This window comes from Neopsephotus bourkii, unplaced genomic scaffold (assembly GCF_033783945.1).
Source record: "Neopsephotus bourkii isolate Nb327-2 ecotype Australia unplaced genomic scaffold, CSIRO-AGI_Nbou_v1 NB_678, whole genome shotgun sequence".
NCBI classification, from domain to species: domain Eukaryota; kingdom Metazoa; phylum Chordata; class Aves; order Psittaciformes; family Psittacidae; genus Neopsephotus; species Neopsephotus bourkii.
In genome coordinates this window covers 1,906,491-1,925,007 of record NW_026901177.1, presented here as the reverse complement: position 1 = coordinate 1,925,007, position 18,517 = coordinate 1,906,491, and the positions used below count along the sequence as shown (strand labels likewise).

Sequence of the window (18,517 nt, the reverse complement as noted above, 5' to 3'; positions counted from 1 at the left end):
CCCACTCCACTGAGCCCAGCAGCCTTCCCCTCAACCCTCCCCAACCCAGCCAACCTTCCCACCTCACCAGCCCACTCCCCACACCCCACTGACCCGCTGCACCCCCTTCACCACCACCCCGACGCACTACACCGACGCCTACTCGTTTACCAGCCCGCCCCCCACTTCCTGCCTCATGATTGGCTAGCCACGCCATGACTCCGCCTTCTGCCCATCGCGATTGGCTCTTGTGCCTGAGAGGCGGAGCTTCGGGGGGTGCTGTGCGGTGGGCGGGCGGGCCAGTGTCACGGGCGTTGCTATTGGCGGGAAGGCGACGGCCTGCAGGTTAGGCAGACGCGCCGCCGGGGAGCGGGGTGAGGGAGCTATTGTTGCTTGGATTGCTGAGAAGAAGAGCCGGCAGATACCGGGGCCTCGCTGCTCAGGCCCAGTGGCAGCCATGAGCGGCGGCGTGTATGGGGGAGGTGAGTCTGGCGCCGCCTCACTTACCCGCCCTCCCCTCCCCCCGCGACCGTTGAGCGCGGCACCGTCCCGTGAGGCGGCGCGTGCGAGTCTCTCCCGGGCGCTTCCCGCCTCTCTGCGGCTCCTTCAGGCCCGGACACGGCGGCCCGCGGCCCGCTTCTCCGCCGCGGAGCCGGAGCCCTCCGGGTCCCTCCGTGAGCTAGGCGGGGGGGGTGGTAGCGTGCATGAGGAGGAGGAGGAGCCGGCGGGCGGCCTTGTGTCTCTGCCGGCGTAGTTTCGCTGCGATGCTTTCTCCGGACACCGGCTAAGCCGTGGTCTTTGGCTGATTTAGCGCTTACTCGGGTGCCGAGTGCAGCGGGAAGGCCCCGCGCTTTGGAAACGGGGATGTAGTTTCTTCCCAGAGCATCTGCAGACCTTTCCGTGAGAATGAAAGCCCCGGTATTTTGTTTCAGGTTTTGGTTTTCTTCAGGACGTGCAGAGTAGCTCAGTGAGGATCGGGGCCCACGAGGATGAGGGTGCTTCATATTGTGACAGCCTTCACTTACAGACCTGGTGTTTTCAGGCCCACCTTTCGAATTCGGATCATCTCCGGGAGGTCTGGGCTCACCTGGCTTCCTCTCACTGTTATGCTAGCACTTTCTGAAAGTTTTACCTTGTAATCTATTTAGAGGCAACTATGTTCTCCCTCTCATGTTTAAATTCACCTTTTACATATGCTAATGGAAGATATTGCAGTGTCTCAGTTAAAACTTATTTGCAATTTTCTAATAGCTCTCAGGTAATTGGAACTCTGTATAGAGATGTTTTTCTTTGCCTGGAAAAAGCTGCCTTGGCTTGCTTTTCTTCTTTTGCAAGCAAAACAGGCAGTGGGTAGGGAAAGGTCAGGATTGTAGCAGAGTGTAATAACCATTCACAACCTCTCCATTAACAATCTTTTCAGATGAAGTTGGGGCTCTTGTATTTGACATTGGCTCGTATACAGTGAGAGCAGGCTATGCGGGTGAAGATTGTCCAAAGGTGAGGATCTCGTGACTTAATGGAATTGCAACACGAATTTATGCCTTAAGTCTTGTTGCTTAGTTATGAGTTCTCAGAGTATGTTGGAGTTTGTTCTGACTGTGTTGTATAAGGAAAGCTCTGAATTAATGAACAAAAAACCCACCCCAGACATTCATTTAATTCTCATATATTGCTTACCTTTTGCCTTACAGGTTGATTTTCCAACAGCCATTGGTGTGGTGTTAGAAAGGGACAATGGCAGTACTCTGATGGAGATAGATGGTGACAAAGGCAAACAAGGTGGCCCAACTTACTACATAGACACCAATGCCCTGAGAGTTCCAAGGGAAAATATGGAGGCAATTTCACCTTTAAAAAATGGAATGAGTATGGTGCTTTGTCATTTTGTTTATTTGTGAAATAGCATTGCTAGGCAGCAAAAAGTCATAGCTTTTATTTAAACAGGCTATGTATGGCAGCAGAAGCTATAAGAATGGATACCTGACTTACAAATAGCGTGAGGCATGACTGGTTTACAACTTTCAAACTTTCAACAGAATTCTTGAAGTGTTATGACGATGGTGATTACAGAGTAAGAGAATTCTGTATGGCTGCAAAGAATTCTGTGTCTGCTGGGGGTATCCTTTAGCTAAAGAGCTCTACTCAAAAAAAGCTTTGGAAAACTTCTATCAATTTATGAAATGGAACAAAACTCAGAAGTAACTAATCCACTCACTTCAATGTTGTTACAGTTGAAGACTGGGATAGTTTCCAGGCAATTTTGGATCACACTTACAAGATGCATATTAAATCTGAAGCAAGCCTGCATCCTGTCCTTATGTCCGAAGCACCAGTGAGTAAAAGCAGCTTTGCATTTTGATAAGTCTTGAGTGTATCTTCTTGCTGACTCTATAAACATTAGTGTGGGACAAGTCTGGCACAGGCTTGTAGGTTACAAGTGCTAAAAGTTATCTACAAAAATAGCAAATTTAAAATAATTTGCCAGGTTTTGGGAAGTAATTGTTTAAGAAAATGTCTAGGGAAAAAAAAAAAAAAAGAAAAACCAAAAGCCAGACACAATTTGAAATAGTTTGCGTAGTTATGTTAGAAAGTATCAGAAAGTGTTATTGTTTTTCACATATTGAAGAGTAATAAAAATTAAATATAGTCTTACTTTACTGCCTAGAGTGAAAGCAAAAGCATGTTTGGGTGTCTAAGTACGTACTAAATTACACTTAATAAAATGCCATTGAAAATCTGGCACTTTATTCAGCCTTATGACAAATACTGCATGACAGAGAATAATGGAGAAGTTTTCATTTTTCTGTCTTCGTTTCTGTAAATGGCCCTTTGAGTAAGTGAAGTAGATGTAAAGAAATTTCTGGGAAAATGTATGGACAAGGTTTCTGTTGTTTAATACCGTGCAGCATATGAAGGACAGATCTTAATGTCAGAATACAGAGGATAGCCATATACAATTTATTCCTTTCTTTAATAAAATCTTATGAAAAGAATTTTCTTCTTCATTATTCCCTTGCATTGAATTGTAGTGTGTGGGGTATGGATATATTTGCAATGGCTATTTTATGTTTGATGCCTCATTGTATGTCTGAATAGAGGATCCCATTAGCAGTCTCCTTAGAGAGCTAACCTTTAATGTATTGGCTTGGAAAAAGCTTCATGTTTTCAGCAATATGTACAATGAATATATATATATATATCCTGGCTTAATCTCTGGTACAGTAGAACTGTATGAAAATACCTTGGAATCAGGAAAATCTGGATTTCTTTCAACTAGGCAAGTTACTTCTATCTTTCCCCTTGTAAAATAGGCATGTTGCTTGTTTCTTAGAATTCTTTGAGAGACTGAGACTTAGAAAGCTGTATAGTGTAAAGAAATCCGTTGTAACAGTGAAAATGCATATCATTTCTGTGTGATAGGTAAGTAGTAATGTAGTAGAATTGGAATAGAAAAGGTTCTGAAGAAGTAAATTGCTAGAAATCTGTCTCTATGAATTTTTGTATGATTTGAAAACATGGCTATAATAATTCTAACTACTAGGGAAATACGTTAGCATTCTTTTAGTGTACTCCAGTTGTCCTCAAGATAAACATCTCTTCCCTTTGATTGTTTATTTGTGGTTTGGTATGTTTTTTTTTTTATTTTAGTGGAATACTAGAGCAAAGCGTGAAAAACTGACTGAATTGATGTTTGAACACTACAACATCCCTGCTTTTTTCCTGTGTAAAACTGCTGTTCTAACAGCGTATCCTTTGGAATGTTTCACCGCTTCTTCTTTCCGCCTACCCCAGGAAATGACAGTAAATTTATTATAGGCAATTCCTAGTGTAACAGCATGTCTAAATTTTCTTCTTTCAAATTAATTTTTCCATAAGCATCTAAGGAGGAAATAAACAAATTTCATTTATGAACTTTAAAGCTGCTGAGCTCACTTTTGAAATGCTCCCAATCTGAATATTTTGCTTTGAGGCAATGTCTTTTTATTTTTATTAGTTCTCCCTTTTAGTTTTTTCTTATTGTATACCATGGGTAAGAACATTACAGACCTAAAATGGTGTTGTTCAGACTACTGAATACAGTAATTAGAGCTTGAAGTTCCCGTAGCCTTAAGATTAACATTTGTAATTATTTTAAACTAATAACATGTTTTCAGCTTCAGACTCCAAATTAGTTGAATGTTCTTAGAGCTTGTTGCATGGTATTGACGTGAAGTCTCACCTTTGTACATCCAGAGCTCAAGTCAGTTCACAGCTGGAAGTTAAATGCCATTCATGCTGAGGTTGTGCACTTAGTAGACAAATGATGCACACTGGAAAACAGCAAATCCTTTTGTAGAGCCAAGGAATAACACCTTGGGGTCCTAGTTATGCTGCAGTTGTAGACAACTTTTTTTTCCTGAAGTGAAAATGACAATATTTTCCATAATCATTTTGGCTAGTTTTGCTAATGGGAGATCTACAGGTCTCATTTTGGATAGTGGAGCAACACACACCACTGCTATTCCAGTGCATGATGGATATGTACTTCAGCAAGGTAAAAAATTTTTATGGCTAACAGCATTGTAGTGCCAAGGTTGAATTAGCTTGCTTTCTGCTGTTACTGTTTTTAAAGCTGTGCAACCCGTAAAATATGGAGGGGAGGGGAGCCCCAGAACAGTCTAATGGTGTTCACTAACAAATGGTTTGTTAGGAGAGTTTATCCATGATTTCTGTGCTTTCAAGGGTGATGGGTTTTTTTGGTTCTTTTTTTTGTCTTCAAGGTATTGTGAAGTCACCACTTGCGGGAGACTTTATAACTATGCAATGCCGAGAATTGTTTCAAGAAATGAACATAGAGATAATTCCTCCATATATGATTGCTTCAAAGGTGGGAAAGTAATTTATTAATAAGCTTTTTCTTGAGGAGAGGTTTAAATGATTAACTGATGATCATGGTTTTTACAATCTCAGGAGGCAGTTCGTGAGGGGTCACCAGCAAACTGGAAGAGAAAAGAGAAGTTACCCCAGGTCACTAGGTCTTGGCACAACTACATGTGTAATGTAAGTAGGCCATTTCTCCCACTCTCAGACTCCCCTAGCTGACCCATAAAGAAATTTCGTTTGCAAGTATATCATGTTTTCCTCTTGAAGAACTAAATTCTTTAAGAAGTCAGCATTTATATAAAATCGAAGACTGAAATTCTTTTAACCATATTTTTCTTAACTCCATAGTGTGTCATTCAGGACTTCCAGGCTTCCGTCCTCCAAGTATCAGATTCAACGTATGATGAACAGTATGTCACTGTTTTCATTCTTGCAAAATTAATTATCAGTTGTGCATGGGGTGCTTAGCTTGTTCATTGCTGTTGGCTGGTTTTGTCACAGAGGTATTTTTTGGATATAAGATGTTTGTTTCTGAAAGTAGAAATACAGTGTGCATACAGGTGATAGCCTTTTATTTAATATTCCAAGATGCATGACTTCACAATAGATATTGGAAGTGTTATGTCATATAAATCACAATATTCCCATTTAAAACTTAGTTTATAATGCTAATTGGATAACTTCCCGTTTACATAGCATTTTAATGTGTTACTTTCTGGCTGATGCTCCAGGGTAGCAGCGCAGATGCCGACAGTTCATTATGAGTTTCCTAATGGCTATAACTGTGACTTCGGTGCTGAGCGTCTAAAAATCCCTGAGGGATTGTTTGACCCTTCTAATGTAAAGGTAAAACAACTATGCTATGTAGGAATTGGAAGGCTGTAAATTGCTAGATTTACACATGGCTTCCTTCTGTATGATGCTCTTAATTTCATAATTTGTATGTGTGTATTTACAGTGTGCAGTTCTGCAGGAAGAATTTGCCTGTGTTTTATTAAGGTTGGACAAGTGAAGAATAAAATGTCGTTCAAACTGGGTGATGATGAGCTGGATGGGGGAATAGTGTTGTTTGGGTGGTTTTTTTTGGTGTTTTTTTTTTGTTTGTTTGTTTTGTTGGTTTTTTTTGTCTTTTTTTTTTTTTTTTTTTTTTACCTTCCCTGAAAATGCCTGTGTAGTAATACTTGTAAATTGAACTCATCTGGGGCTTTTATATGTCTTGCTCTTTTGAAGTGATGATGTATAGATTACCAATTTTAATTCTAGGGTTTATCTGGTAACACAATGTTGGGCGTGAGCCACGTTGTCACAACAAGCGTTGGTATGTGTGATATAGACATCAGGCCGGTAAGTGTTAAGTCAGATGTGTATTGTTATAAGGCATAAATAGTTTTGTGCTGATAGAATTTTTTGGGACTAGAACACTGTTGATGAAGAAATGTGATTTCCTAGGATAATGATAAACACATGAGAATAATTCTCCAAATAATATGTACACATTTGTATATAGGAATATGTACAGTTACAGTTTTGTCTTACAGAATGCTAAATCAGGATTTATTTACCTAGTGTTTCTACCAGTATTTAAGTAGCTAGTATCCAGATCTTGTGGCTGGCACTGCATAGGGTGCGTGGGATTTGCTTCAGGTGAGCATTTGGTGCTCATAACTTTGAGTGCCATCCTTGGACTTCTGGGCATGGCAGTTATACTTTCTAAATGTAACCAGTCTTAGGAACTTTCTGTAGAGAGTAGAAGGAAGAAATGAGATTTTTAAATGAAAACTTTATTTTTAAAACTATGTTCTAACTTTCTCAGTTTGAAAATACTCAAGTTTGATACAGACTGCATGGGGGTTGTTTCAAAAATGTTTCCTCTTAAGTGGCGTGGCAGGCAGGCTTAGGCAAGCACATGGTTTTTGTTCAGCAGCTGCAGCATTAGTGAGACTGAAAACTGTTGCAGTGCTGTGGGGCTTTCCTTTGTGGTTGGAACACGGGGCTGTAAGAAAACAATTTGGATACAGGAGGTATCTGTAGGTGTAGGGTTTCCTATACTAGAAAATATTCTGTGAAATCATTTAGAATTGTTAATCATGTGTCGTCTGTCTTCCTTGTATATAAGCTGTCTTGAAAGTTTTTTCAACTGATTAAAAAGTAATTGGACTGAGGTAGTATTGTTGCCAAGTGTGTCACACAACTGATGTATTATTGCTGTTGATAAGATATACTTATGTGCCATTCCTCTATTCTGTGAAACAGTTTTTTCAGTATGATTTCAGAGTTAACACTGTAGATTGATTATTCTCTTTTTAGGGCCTCTATGGCAGCGTGATTGTAGCAGGAGGAAACACTCTAATACAGAGTTTCACAGACAGATTGAACAGAGAGCTGTCCCAGAAAACTCCACCGGTAAAACAGCTCTTTTAATTACTGCATTGAGTTACTTATTATTTTGGGGTTTTGCCACATAAATACACAACTATGTGTTGTAACTCTGACTTTGTTAGGATCCCAACAGCTGGAGAAACTTCTCTGGGATAAGAAATCTCCCCCTTCTCTAAAGAAATGAAAGAAGTCTTGAAAAAGTCTTGTATGACATGAATTTCAGCAGCTAACAGCTTTCTGAATATTTACTTCTCTATTCGTGCTTTCAGATTGTGATTTTAAGTTCTGTAATTGTCCCTAAGCAACAGTCTCTTCTCCCCTTGGTGGCCTCTCTTCTGAAGTGTTCCTGACTAACTTGAGGCACATTCAGTCATTCTGCCTGAGGTCTTGTCACTTTGTCACAGGGATTGACCTACTCATAGATGAAACCTTGTGATTTAACATACTTGTTTTTTTTTAATCACTTGGTGTCAAAGAAAATATTAATACCTGAGTGTTCTTGAGAGCATATATAGCGTATGAAATTTCTTGAGTATTCCGAAAATACTCACAGTAACTCTTAAATCATAAATGTTATTAGAACCAGGGAGGTAGTTACCTGCTGCTGCTGCTTATAATAGCTGAAGAGGAGCCCACTGAAATTTGAAGATTTTATTACAGTAAGGTATTTTGAAAGCAAAAGGAATGAATGGGTCCAGAAAGGACCAGCTGAACTGCAGCAATGTTAGACATTTTAGTTCCAGTGCACATTTTAATTAATCCAGTGTTAAAGATAATGATATATGCTGTATTATTGATCTCTGCCTGGTCCTAAGCAATAAGCATCCTCTTGGGAAGCAGTATAAAAGCTACACACGTTCTGTTCCAGTGTGGTTATTCTTGAATTCTAAGTACAGGGCAGATGAGCATTATTGCAAGCTTAACAAAAATGACCTTTTCACTTGCATGTTGGGATATACACTAAGGTCCTTGTGCTTGCCTTTGTTTGTCCATAAAGGTCACCAGCTTACTATTTGTCTGATTTGTTCTTTCATTTACCTTCTCTATTCAGAGCATGCGTCTGAAGTTGATAGCAAACAACACAACAGTGGAGCGAAGGTTCAGCTCATGGATTGGTGGTTCGATTTTGGCTTCTTTGGTTAGTAAGCCTGAGTTACTGTGTTGTTTGTCAAAAAACCTAATTCTACATAAGCATGCATTGCAGAGTTTGTGCTAACATAGCAGTCGTAATCTTGTCTGTCCTTGTAGTAAGGTGAAGAGAATCAATTTAGAGAACAAGACAACATGAGCATTCCCAATCAAAAAATAACTCGCTGTGTTCTCCCATTTTTAATGGCAAGGCACAGGCTTGAAATATGATAGGTAAAAATGTCATGTATACAGTACATCTTGAAAGTAGCAAACTTGTAGAATGAAGCTCAGGAATATAATGCAGAAGCAAGTTACTGAATACCAAAATGGTTTGTGGGAATTTAACATAGCAGTGAAAAGGGAGACTGAAATTGGCTTTTGGTACTGCAACTTCCTGTCTTTTGTTTAATTGCTAGCAATATAAATCTCCAAAGAAAAGATAAGCAGGTCAGGTCCTCTTAGCTTGTTTAATGTTAAGACTTGCTTGGTTTTCCTCCTAGCAAAAGCTAATCATGTTTCACTTTCATTTGTTTTTTTTTTTTTTTTATTTATTGAGTTGTTTTGTTTTTCTTGTAGGGTACTTTTCAACAGATGTGGATTTCTAAACAAGAATATGAAGAAGGAGGGAAACAGTGTGTAGAAAGAAAATGTCCTTAAATCTCTTACTGTGAAAACTGCTGCCTGCTCAGTGCTCCTTCTGTTTTATAGCTTTAGCATACTCAGGAATGGGATGGACTTTTTTTGTAGAAAGTTTATATTGGATTTTTTGCATAATTCAAGTTCCATTTTAACAAACCTTAGAAATTTTGAGACCTAATTGGTATTATCATAGAAAAAGGATGTTTACATCCCTTGTAAAGCAATAATTTACATAACAAGCATTTTATAATTTTGTATAAATGACTATTTTCTCTAGCATCTTTTCCTGGGAACAGCTTTACAGGTTAGCTGATAGAGGCATAACCTTGCAAATACCTGTGCAAATCTATTAAAAATCTCTTGTCTACTTTCACATACTGGTCTTCCTTGCTGGTACTTTGGCCTTAAATTGCTCTTGTTTCTCTCTCCAGAAATAAAATTTGGTCTTTTATATTTGAGCAACTTTGTGTGTACTTGAAGAGAAAGTTACTCTTCTGCTTTTAAAAAGGGAGTTTGTTTAGTACTGTATTATAGGTGACTCGGTTCAGTGTGAGCTTTTACCATCTTGTGAAAGTGTTACATTCCATGTAGTGAATGTTATATTAAGCACTGATTTGCTAATTTTCTATTATAGAGCATTTTCATTTCAGTAAACAACTGGTGCTCTCCACCTAAGAATGTATATAATGTCTTTGCAATATAGGTGAGAAGCAGAACTTGATTTAGCCAGGGAAGTTAACAAATTCTCTCTGCAAGACTAGGAGGGTAGTCTTAGACCTCAGGATGTGGCTTGAAATTTTTACAGGAAGCTGTAACTCACAAAGGGGCTGTTTGCTACTTGACTCCTGTTGGTATAGCTCCGCAGCTGACACGCACTAGGGTCAGTAAGTGCCTGTTTTGGAGGGAGAGTGCGCACTCAGGGTCAGTAAGTAACATGATCTTTAATTTTTTGGAGGGCAGGAACTGGCTGTCAAGATGCAGATTTATGTTGCTGTTAAGTTTGCTTTAATTTACAATGGTGTGATGTTCTGTACTGGGACACAATGAAGTTCTGCTCCTTATCTTTGAAGTTATGGAAAACCAAATACCATTTAACTGACTTAAAAAAAATAACAATGTGAACAGTACTGCGACATTTTTTCTATCCTAAAAACCGTGTGGGTAAATAATGGTGAGGCCTCTAGTTGAAGTTCACATTACCTTCAGACAATAAAGTAATTTATCAAAACAGCCTGCTTTTGTCTTATCATGATAACCATTAGTTGCTTGCTTCAGATTTTCTCAGGTATCAACAAACCATATTTCACAAAATGAGGCAAACTTAAGTCAGCTACAGTAGGTGATATGTCACCAGATAGTGTTGTCAGACTGGAAGACTCAGTCTGGTTTTCATGGAAGCAGAATGTGGAATGTCTGCTGAACTTGTATCCTAGCAGCTGCAAGGAGTAATGCTTTACAAAGTTAGTGTGGCATTGGTGAAGCATTAAGATTGACTGGACAGCTCATAGCTAGAGGTGAAGATACAAAGTAGGCTTTTTTTGTTTCTCTTCAGGAATTGGCTAGGCATTTGAAACTTCTGTGTCATGTGCTTAGAAGATAAAGGTTGATTATCTTCTTTACAGAATTGCAATGCCATGGTAGTACCTTTGAATGTCCTATCAGTATACTGGAGAGCAAAACACATTGTGGTTTTCTCACCACTGTAGAGAGTTTCTGTTTAAATGGGCATTTTCTGTGACACAGAGGAGTAACTGTGGATGATGGAGACAGACTTGTCTATCTCCTACAGTTTTGGCTTCCTTGGAGTTTACAGTGTTTAATTGGGTTGTATTGTACAGCATGTTTGTTTCCTAGAAGACTTCATTCAAAAATTCTACATTACCTCAGCAGAAGGTTAAAAACTTTCCTGAGTAGGTGTTCACCACCAACTGAGCAGCACCAGTACCTTTCTACTTCAATTTCACATGTATTACTATCTTCCTTCAACTATTCTGCACACTAAAAAAAACGATCAAAGCCAAAAAGCAACCAACCCAAAACATTGCACTAATGTTTGAATTTGTCATAGCTATCTAGAAATCTAGATAGAAAGACTGCACAGGTAAAAGTTCACATACTAAATATTTCAGACTTTCTAACGAGCGAGGCTTACAGCAGGGAAAAAGTTTCTCTAGCAGACTGAAAGCATGGTTTTCTATGCTTTTATGCAGAAAGCATGTGTAACTTAAGTGAGGTATGTGTAACTCATATGGTCAAGGAACAAAGCTTTGTATGTGAGTGTCAGATCCACTTAGGTCTCTCCTTCTAAAGTGTGTTTAAACCAGGTAACTATCTCTACACTTCATACTTTCATCTGGCAGTCAGTTGCTGCTCTTCACTTAATGATGCCTGTCTCACTACTATAAAAGTGACTTAAGTCATTTTTCAGGTGTTTCCGTGAACAGCTATTAGGATTAGAGGTATGCACGGAAGCTGTTTTTAATTCCCAATCACAAATTTAATTTAGGTCAAGCATGGGAAAAAAACCCGAAAAGGAGACTTGAGAATTCTCAGTCAAGTTGTTCACTGGTTTCAGAATTGTTTCATGTTCCAGTCACAAAGACGCTTGGCCAATTGCTTGCCACACTTCCAGTGTGTTACTGGCTCTGAGATTTTACAGAAAGGTGAGGGAACTTCTTTTCCAAGAGCTTCTGCTTTGTTTTCTCTAGGCTTTGCCTTCTTGCCCTTGTGCGTAAAGATTGTTCGAGTCTGAGCCTGAAATAAAGAAGTCAGTGTGGTTAATTTCTAGATTGCTTCTTATAACCTTTGTGGGATCAGTATTCATTTACTTTCAATAAGCTAAAGTGCCTTCAACGCAAATTAATCTTTTTCTTCTGCTTTTGAATTCAACAAAAATTCAACCGTAGGTGGCTTGCATGTAAAGTTACTTTTACACTGCAACTTCACAGGTAACCAAGCCTCTTAATGAGTAAGATGGGAACTACAAAAAACCAGAGCAAGCTGTTATTTTAAAAAAGCCTTATTTTCCATCTACCAACTGTAAAATAGGAAAATACTATTTTTTTTTCCTTGTAAAGTGGAAGAGGACTGAGGAATGGATCAAAAAATTATTTAAAATGTCAAAAACATCTTTTTACCTGATGAAGCGTTCCACATGAGGTAAATAATAAAATTTCCTCTTTTTGTATTTCTTGTTCAAGTACCATGGTATTGGCCATTCCTTGTAAGAATACCTGTTAAAGACAGATAAAACTTGTCATAGAATGTATACTTACTGTCTTCATTCTTGGATTCTACTAGGTACCCCTAGTCACAGCACAGTGACAAAGGGGTCTGACTGGTAAATCACGGAATTTGCCTGTGGGTGTTTAAGTGCTATTGCTGGCCTGGTTTGTAACTACAGCTCATATCTAACTCGTTTCTCAGTGTAAAAAGCAGTGTTGCTTTAAAAATTGGAAGTTTGAAGGGAGGGCCCAGTATAGATTGTGATTCTTTACACTTACATTTTAAACTTACTCCTCCATAAGAAAACTTTCAAAAGCTGATGTGAACAAACTGTGTGTGAAGAATTTTGTTTCTACTATAATTTTAAAATACCTGTGTCGGAGCATCATGTCAAGTTGATATTTGCCTGAATGTCTTTACCTCTAACTATAGACTTTATTATGTCTGTCTGGGGTTCCTCCTGTGTATGGGCTGCACAGATGGCTTCTGCAGACTCCTGTGCATCAAGATTGCGTCAGACCTACTGCTACATACTGCAGAGTTTCTGCATGTGCTTAAAAAAACCTCCATGGTGTCTGCCCCTTGCCCCTGCTTTAACTGGGGACTAGACTTTCAAATAAATGGGTAAATTCTTTGTGGACAATTTTTCCAAGCAGAAAGGTATCTTAGAATGGTTTGGTTTGTAAGGGACCTTAAAGACCATCCAGTTCCACCCCCCTGCTATGGCCAGGGACACCTTCCACTAGCACAGACTGCTCAAAGCCCTGTCCATCCTGGCCTTGAACACTTTCATGGATGGGGCAGCCACAACTTCTATGGGCAACCTATGCCAGTATCTCACCACTCTCACAGTGAAGAATTTCTTCCGAATCCATTTCTAAATCTACCTTCTTGCAATTCAAAGTCATTCCTCCTTGTCCTATCCACAGCACCAGCCTACAGCCAAGCACAACAGGATCTTTCCCCACTGATTTCCACCAAGCCCCTTCTCTTGGCTGTGGCTTCACTGGCTAGTAGGTAGGGACAGGAGTAATCTTGTTTATCCATTCCTGCATCTCACTAGTTAGATGATGAGGTACCTGGCTACCTTAGGAGAGTCACAGATACAGAAAGAAGTCTCATCACTAGAGATCTAAATCTAGTCATTGGTGCATTTAGTACTATGCTGATTTGTATTTTATGGGTAAACAAATGCAACCTTCTGTTATCTGCACTGTTACTGCCAAGCTTAATACTGTAATTAGTGCCTCAAATGCCAATATGATGAGGGTAAAATACTGCTTGATGAAATAGCAGGTCCTGCTAGAGCCTTCAGTATCATCACCTGAAGTTACAGATTACTGAAAGCATCTGGACTGTAAATAATTCTTAGAAGCTTCTAAGTTAACTATCTGGCAAGAGTAGCATGGAATTCCAAGGGACATTTAGGTGGTCTCATGCAACACTTTGGGTAGGTGTCTCCCAGTATGTGGATTTTGCATTAGAACCAGGGAAGTCCAAATGATTCAACTTGAGCAGTACTCCCTAGTTCATCTGTGTGTTGCAGAATAGCTATAGTGCAGAAATTATATCAGTTGCATGGAACTAATTTTATTAGAATTAATGGTAAAGCTCGCTACTGAATTGTTTAGCAACAATTATAACTGCATAAAAAACCCCAAAAAACCAACAAAAATCAAACAGGATATGAACACTGACCAGAAAACATTTCTTTCTATAAACTACATCCATGCTTTCCTGATTAGAAAAGGATTTCATGTAAAGAGACTTTTCCACAAGCAAAAGTCACATAAGAATTAAAAGAAAAGGTTCTCTTTCTCGTACCAGTAGGTGCGTCCTAGGAAGTCATGTCTCCACTCGCCAGGTACTGGCTTTTCATGGCCAGTTTGTAGAAGCCTCAAAGCAATTTCTCTTTCTCTGACAACCAAATCTATATTTTTCATAGACTCTTCTACCTGAGAATAGGAAACAGTTTCAAAATGGGCCAACAAAACACAATACTGACAATTCAAAAGATCTCAAATGAAGATATAAGACAAAATCTAAAGAAAAAGCAAAGGCTGAACACTCTGGGAATTCTGTCATCAGTAATCTCACATTTGTGGAGTGAGTGAAACAGCTGAATTGGTCCTGTGTTAGAACAGTAAAGAACCAGTGCTTTAAAAATGTAACTTACAAGCAGAAGAGAGATGAAATAACTGATGGTCTATTTCATTAAATAATAGATGGATAATACACAAAGCTAGATCTAATGCTGATGCCCAGCTCTGAGGCAGGGGCAGGGAGGAAGTAGAAGCATCAGCAGATATTTTATGTATTTCTGTCAGATGGTTTGTACTGGCTGTTTGTTAATCTAGTTTTAACTTTGGAGTTAGGTCACAGCCTCAATAACGCCTACTGGCTGATTAGAAAGCTGCCTCCACTAAATCATGCCACTTGCGTTGAAGCGTTTTAGTCAGATCTGTCCCATATTAACTGTAACATGCATTACACGTGGCAACATGTTAAATGCATGGGAACCTGCTAGAGCTAATTCTAATAAGCAGATTGCTGTATTTTGTCTCAGTGCAATCATAGTATTTAACTGGTGCTTGATTTCTAGTTTTCTTGGGCTACAGGGAATTAGCAAGATTTGATTTTTAAAGTGTTAGAGCCACTTAGTTAAGTTCCCTCCCAAAACAAGTTCTGTTGTGGTTTGTAACTGCTGAATAAGGATATGTAGAGGTAGGTCTGAGTCAAAAATGCTGTTCAGATTGGGAATCACAAAATACAGTTAAGAAACTGTACTGCAATACATTAGAAAAAGATACACTGACATCCAGTTTTATATTGGGTCTTCCCTAATTTACAAGTACAGTCATTAAATGACAAGAGGAGGAAACAAAATCATTCCATGTCTGACACAAAACAGAGAAATCATAATGGAGTTACAGATATATGTAATGGCAAATAACAGTTGAATTATTAAACATACAAAGAAATTCAAATTAACAATGTAAAGGCTTTTTCCAAATTAATTTGGATGCACAGGGGGATATCTGAGAATATCTCTCATGTCAAACAGCTGGATTATTTAACTGGCCAGTGAAGGTGTAGGTTTCCATCTGCGAGACATAAGCATAGAGATGGCAGTGGATTTACAAGTAAATGAGGATTCCAATAGTAAAGATACTGAGGAAAGAATTCAGTAAATTAGCAGCAGAACTCCAATAATGCAAAAGAAGGAGGGAATGTGAGGACACCAAAGAAATAAAGAGCACAAGTCTGGAGAAGACAATGTCAGAGGCAAGAAGCTGGCAACAGTGGAGGGTAAGGAGAGAGAGCATACTGAAGTTTTAGCGCAAAGAAAGCCAAATATTCCTTAATGTTATATAACAGGTAGAGAAACCTTTCCCACCGTGTTGACTGAGCAGTGTTTATGCACATACTAAAATCAGGAAAATAATATATGTTAAAAAAAAGAAAGAAAAAGGTAATTAAGTTTAAAACCACTTCATCTTTCAGCTATTTTAGAGTCATACTTTTAGCTATGTATGAAAATGTTACCTTTTCTAATCGTTCTGGACTTGGCATAGGCTTCAGTTGTCGTTTTGATTCTAGCTCTAAAGTTAAAAGCATGTTTTTTTCCTTCAGTAGGACATACCTAGATCAGAAAGCATAGTACTTCAGAAATAATTTCTGGATCTATTAGCAATTATTCAGTCACTAACCTGCTGGACAGAGCAGAGTTGTTCAGCCTCTGATCTCATATCCCATGCTTTCCAGCTCCACATGAAGAGGCAACGGTACTAATTGCAGAAAGCCCAGCAGAGGTGGGGAAGGCTAATACACAGAATCATAGAATAGCTTGGCTTGGAAGGGACCTTAAAGCTCATCCAGTTCCAACCCGCCTGCCACGTGCAGGTACACCTTCTACCAGACCAAGTTGCTCAAAGCCTCACAGAACCTGGCCTTGAACACTGCCAGGGATGGGGCAGCCACAGCTTCTCTGGGCAACCTGTGTCAGGGCTTCATGACCTTCTCTGTAAAGAGTTTCTATTATCTAATCTAAATCTTCCCTCTTTCAGTTTTAAGCCATTCCCCCTTGTTCTAGCCTATGTGCCCTTGTAAAAGCCCCTCTCCAGCTTTCTTGTTGGCCCCTTTAGGTAGGTACTGGAAGGCTGCTCTAAGGTCTCCCCTGAGCCTTCTCTTCCCCAGGCTGAAGAAGAACATACAAGCAGAAGCTGAGGAATAAAGGTTTACTTAACCTGGAATAAAGAAGGCTAAGAAGGGAAGAGGTTAATGCGAAGTAGTCTTCCACTGCCTGGACAGAGCCAGACTCTAACAGGTACACAGCATGAAGAATATCTAACAAGACAAAAACCATTCACAGTAATAACTAAATACTAACTATCTTAGCCCTAGCACAGGTTGCCTAGAGTGGTGATGCAATCTCTAGCCTCAAAGACTTTGGTACCAGAATAGATTCAGAGCTGAGGAACCTAATCTAATTTAATGGTCAGCCCCCCCCAGAGGTCACTTGCACCCAAGTGTCCTGTAGTTTGAACAACCCTCCAAGGGGTCCAGACACAGCCTCTTCATACCAAAACTGATCCTTTTGCATGAGGCACAGCTATCACATAGCCACCTGCTTTACAGCTTGTGCATGCTGTGTGGTACCTAAACTTGTGCTGTTCCAAGCATGAGGAGCAATACAGCAGGCTGGTGCATTAGCTAAATGTACTGACTAGTAAGTTCACTAGCCATATTTTAATAAAACATCCAGAGCTACTCTGAAACAAGAGCAGCTACTTCACTAAAACATACTTACCAAAGCTTGTGTAAGTCCTCACTACTCTTGGCCCTCAGTTGCTTTATATTCCATGCATCCCCTGTGAAAAGGGAAGCAAAAAAAATCATCAATAGGACAAAGTTCTCGTATTCCAACAGAAAAAAATGAGAAATGCTTCCATTAGCAGGCTTGGAAGTATTACAGAACAAGGGCCACTTTTTAGAAAAAGAGCTGTCCTTTGAAAGCTGTCCTTCTGGATACTCAGCTTTGCTTTGCACATACAAACACCTTAAAAAGGCAATTACATGTACTTTTATTTGTATCTGTAAGAGGCTGGGAACAGGCAAAGATGAAAAGTGAGTCTTTAAATTGAAATATTTTTCTTCCACAGTACTGTATATTTTAATCAAAGAACATTTCTTCTGTGATGCACTCTCACTTAAGAGCAAGGCAGAGGATTTACAGTAACATATTTTGCCGCGTAATAGCTATTTGCTTTCATAAACACAGAATACACACAGGAAAATAAAATTAACAGGTATAAAGATGCAAAAGTACTGTGTACATATACACGTTAAAAATGTTTTGTGTGCCTATGAATGCTTCCTAGAATGCAAAGGATGTCAGATTTCAGCTGAGCACAAGTGGCTCAAAGATCTCTATTAGAAATGATAAATGTAAAACTTACCGGACTTTACACTTTTTTCTCCCCAGTTTACTGGATCATCAAAAAACTCCTCCAGACCTTTCCGAGACAAAGTAGTGTGCAGAAACTTCAACTGATGGAGAAGCTCAACTTTTGCTTGGCTCTTGTGGAAGAGATTTGGGGTCAACCTGCATAAAAATTACAAGAAAAACCATATACGATAAGAAAAAAAAATAAATGCAGATGTTCTACAGAGAGATGAATGCCAGTCGAGGGAGGAAAGGCGTAGGTTCATTTCTTCATAAAACTCTCATCCCAGTGGTGTTTTCTCCTCCCCTCGTCTCATCTAATTATCAATTATGTATACTCAGAGATAAGTAAGTTTGAAATTTAGAAGAAAGAGTAAGTCTGAGCTACGTAGTATAAGAACACATCCTCCGACGCTGACTTCAGCTGAACGGCAAAAGCAGTAAACACACGGTATAAGCACAAAGAAAACCCACGCCGCAGTGATGCATGACAACAAAACGGCATCACGCAAAAAGAAGCGCTTCACGCTTACACAACGCCTCACAGCATAAGCCACTCGCCACACTCAAGCCGTGGTTTCAGAGGCCAGGACACCTGGACAGCCCGCCTCCCACCAAGGGCAGCTCTCCTTCCTCCCGGCGACGCGCCCGCGCCCACCCCAGCCAGTTCCTGAGCCTGTGCCGTGCCCACCCAGGGATGCCAGCAGCCATCAAACTCGGCCGCGCTCCTGACAGCCGCAGCGAGCCCACGAGGCGCCGGCACAGGGAGGACAGTCCCACGGCGGACGCCATAACCCGTCCCGCCCCGCCCCGCTCCTCCCACAATGCCTGGCTCCGCGGACGGCGGCCCGCAAG

At 39.9% G+C, this 18,517-nt stretch overlaps 2 protein-coding genes across 3 annotated transcripts; one reads left to right on the top strand and one right to left on the bottom strand.

Annotated features, from left to right (window-relative positions):
* The first annotated feature begins 279 nt into the window (after positions 1-279).
* On the top strand, positions 280-9,449 carry ACTL6A (actin like 6A). 2 transcript variants are annotated; one of them, XM_061353524.1, is made up of 14 exons: positions 280-461; positions 1,400-1,476; positions 1,671-1,845; positions 2,211-2,311; positions 3,628-3,725; positions 4,419-4,513; positions 4,740-4,846; positions 4,930-5,019; positions 5,191-5,252; positions 5,574-5,688; positions 6,106-6,186; positions 7,150-7,245; positions 8,273-8,359; positions 8,929-9,449. In XM_061353524.1, exons 1-14 carry the CDS (start codon positions 437-439, stop codon positions 9,007-9,009), a joined length of 1,290 nt encoding a protein of 429 aa, XP_061209508.1. In that variant the 5' UTR covers positions 280-436; the 3' UTR covers positions 9,010-9,449. The 2 variants fall into 2 exon arrangements, with proteins under 2 accessions (XP_061209508.1, XP_061209509.1); XM_061353525.1 differs by lacking the exon at positions 1,400-1,476 and having other exon boundaries at positions 302-461.
* A 2,004-nt stretch (positions 9,450-11,453) lies between these two features.
* Positions 11,454-18,460, bottom strand: MRPL47 (mitochondrial ribosomal protein L47). The gene is made up of 7 exons (XM_061353522.1): positions 18,354-18,460; positions 17,676-17,821; positions 17,027-17,087; positions 15,763-15,859; positions 14,041-14,171; positions 12,129-12,224; positions 11,454-11,745 (listed from the first exon to the last, which is right to left on the bottom strand). The coding sequence occupies exons 1-7, from the start codon at positions 18,452-18,454 to the stop codon at positions 11,628-11,630; spliced, it is 750 nt and encodes a 249-aa protein (XP_061209506.1). The 5' UTR covers positions 18,455-18,460; the 3' UTR covers positions 11,454-11,627.
* Positions 18,461-18,517: the final 57 nt, after the last annotated feature.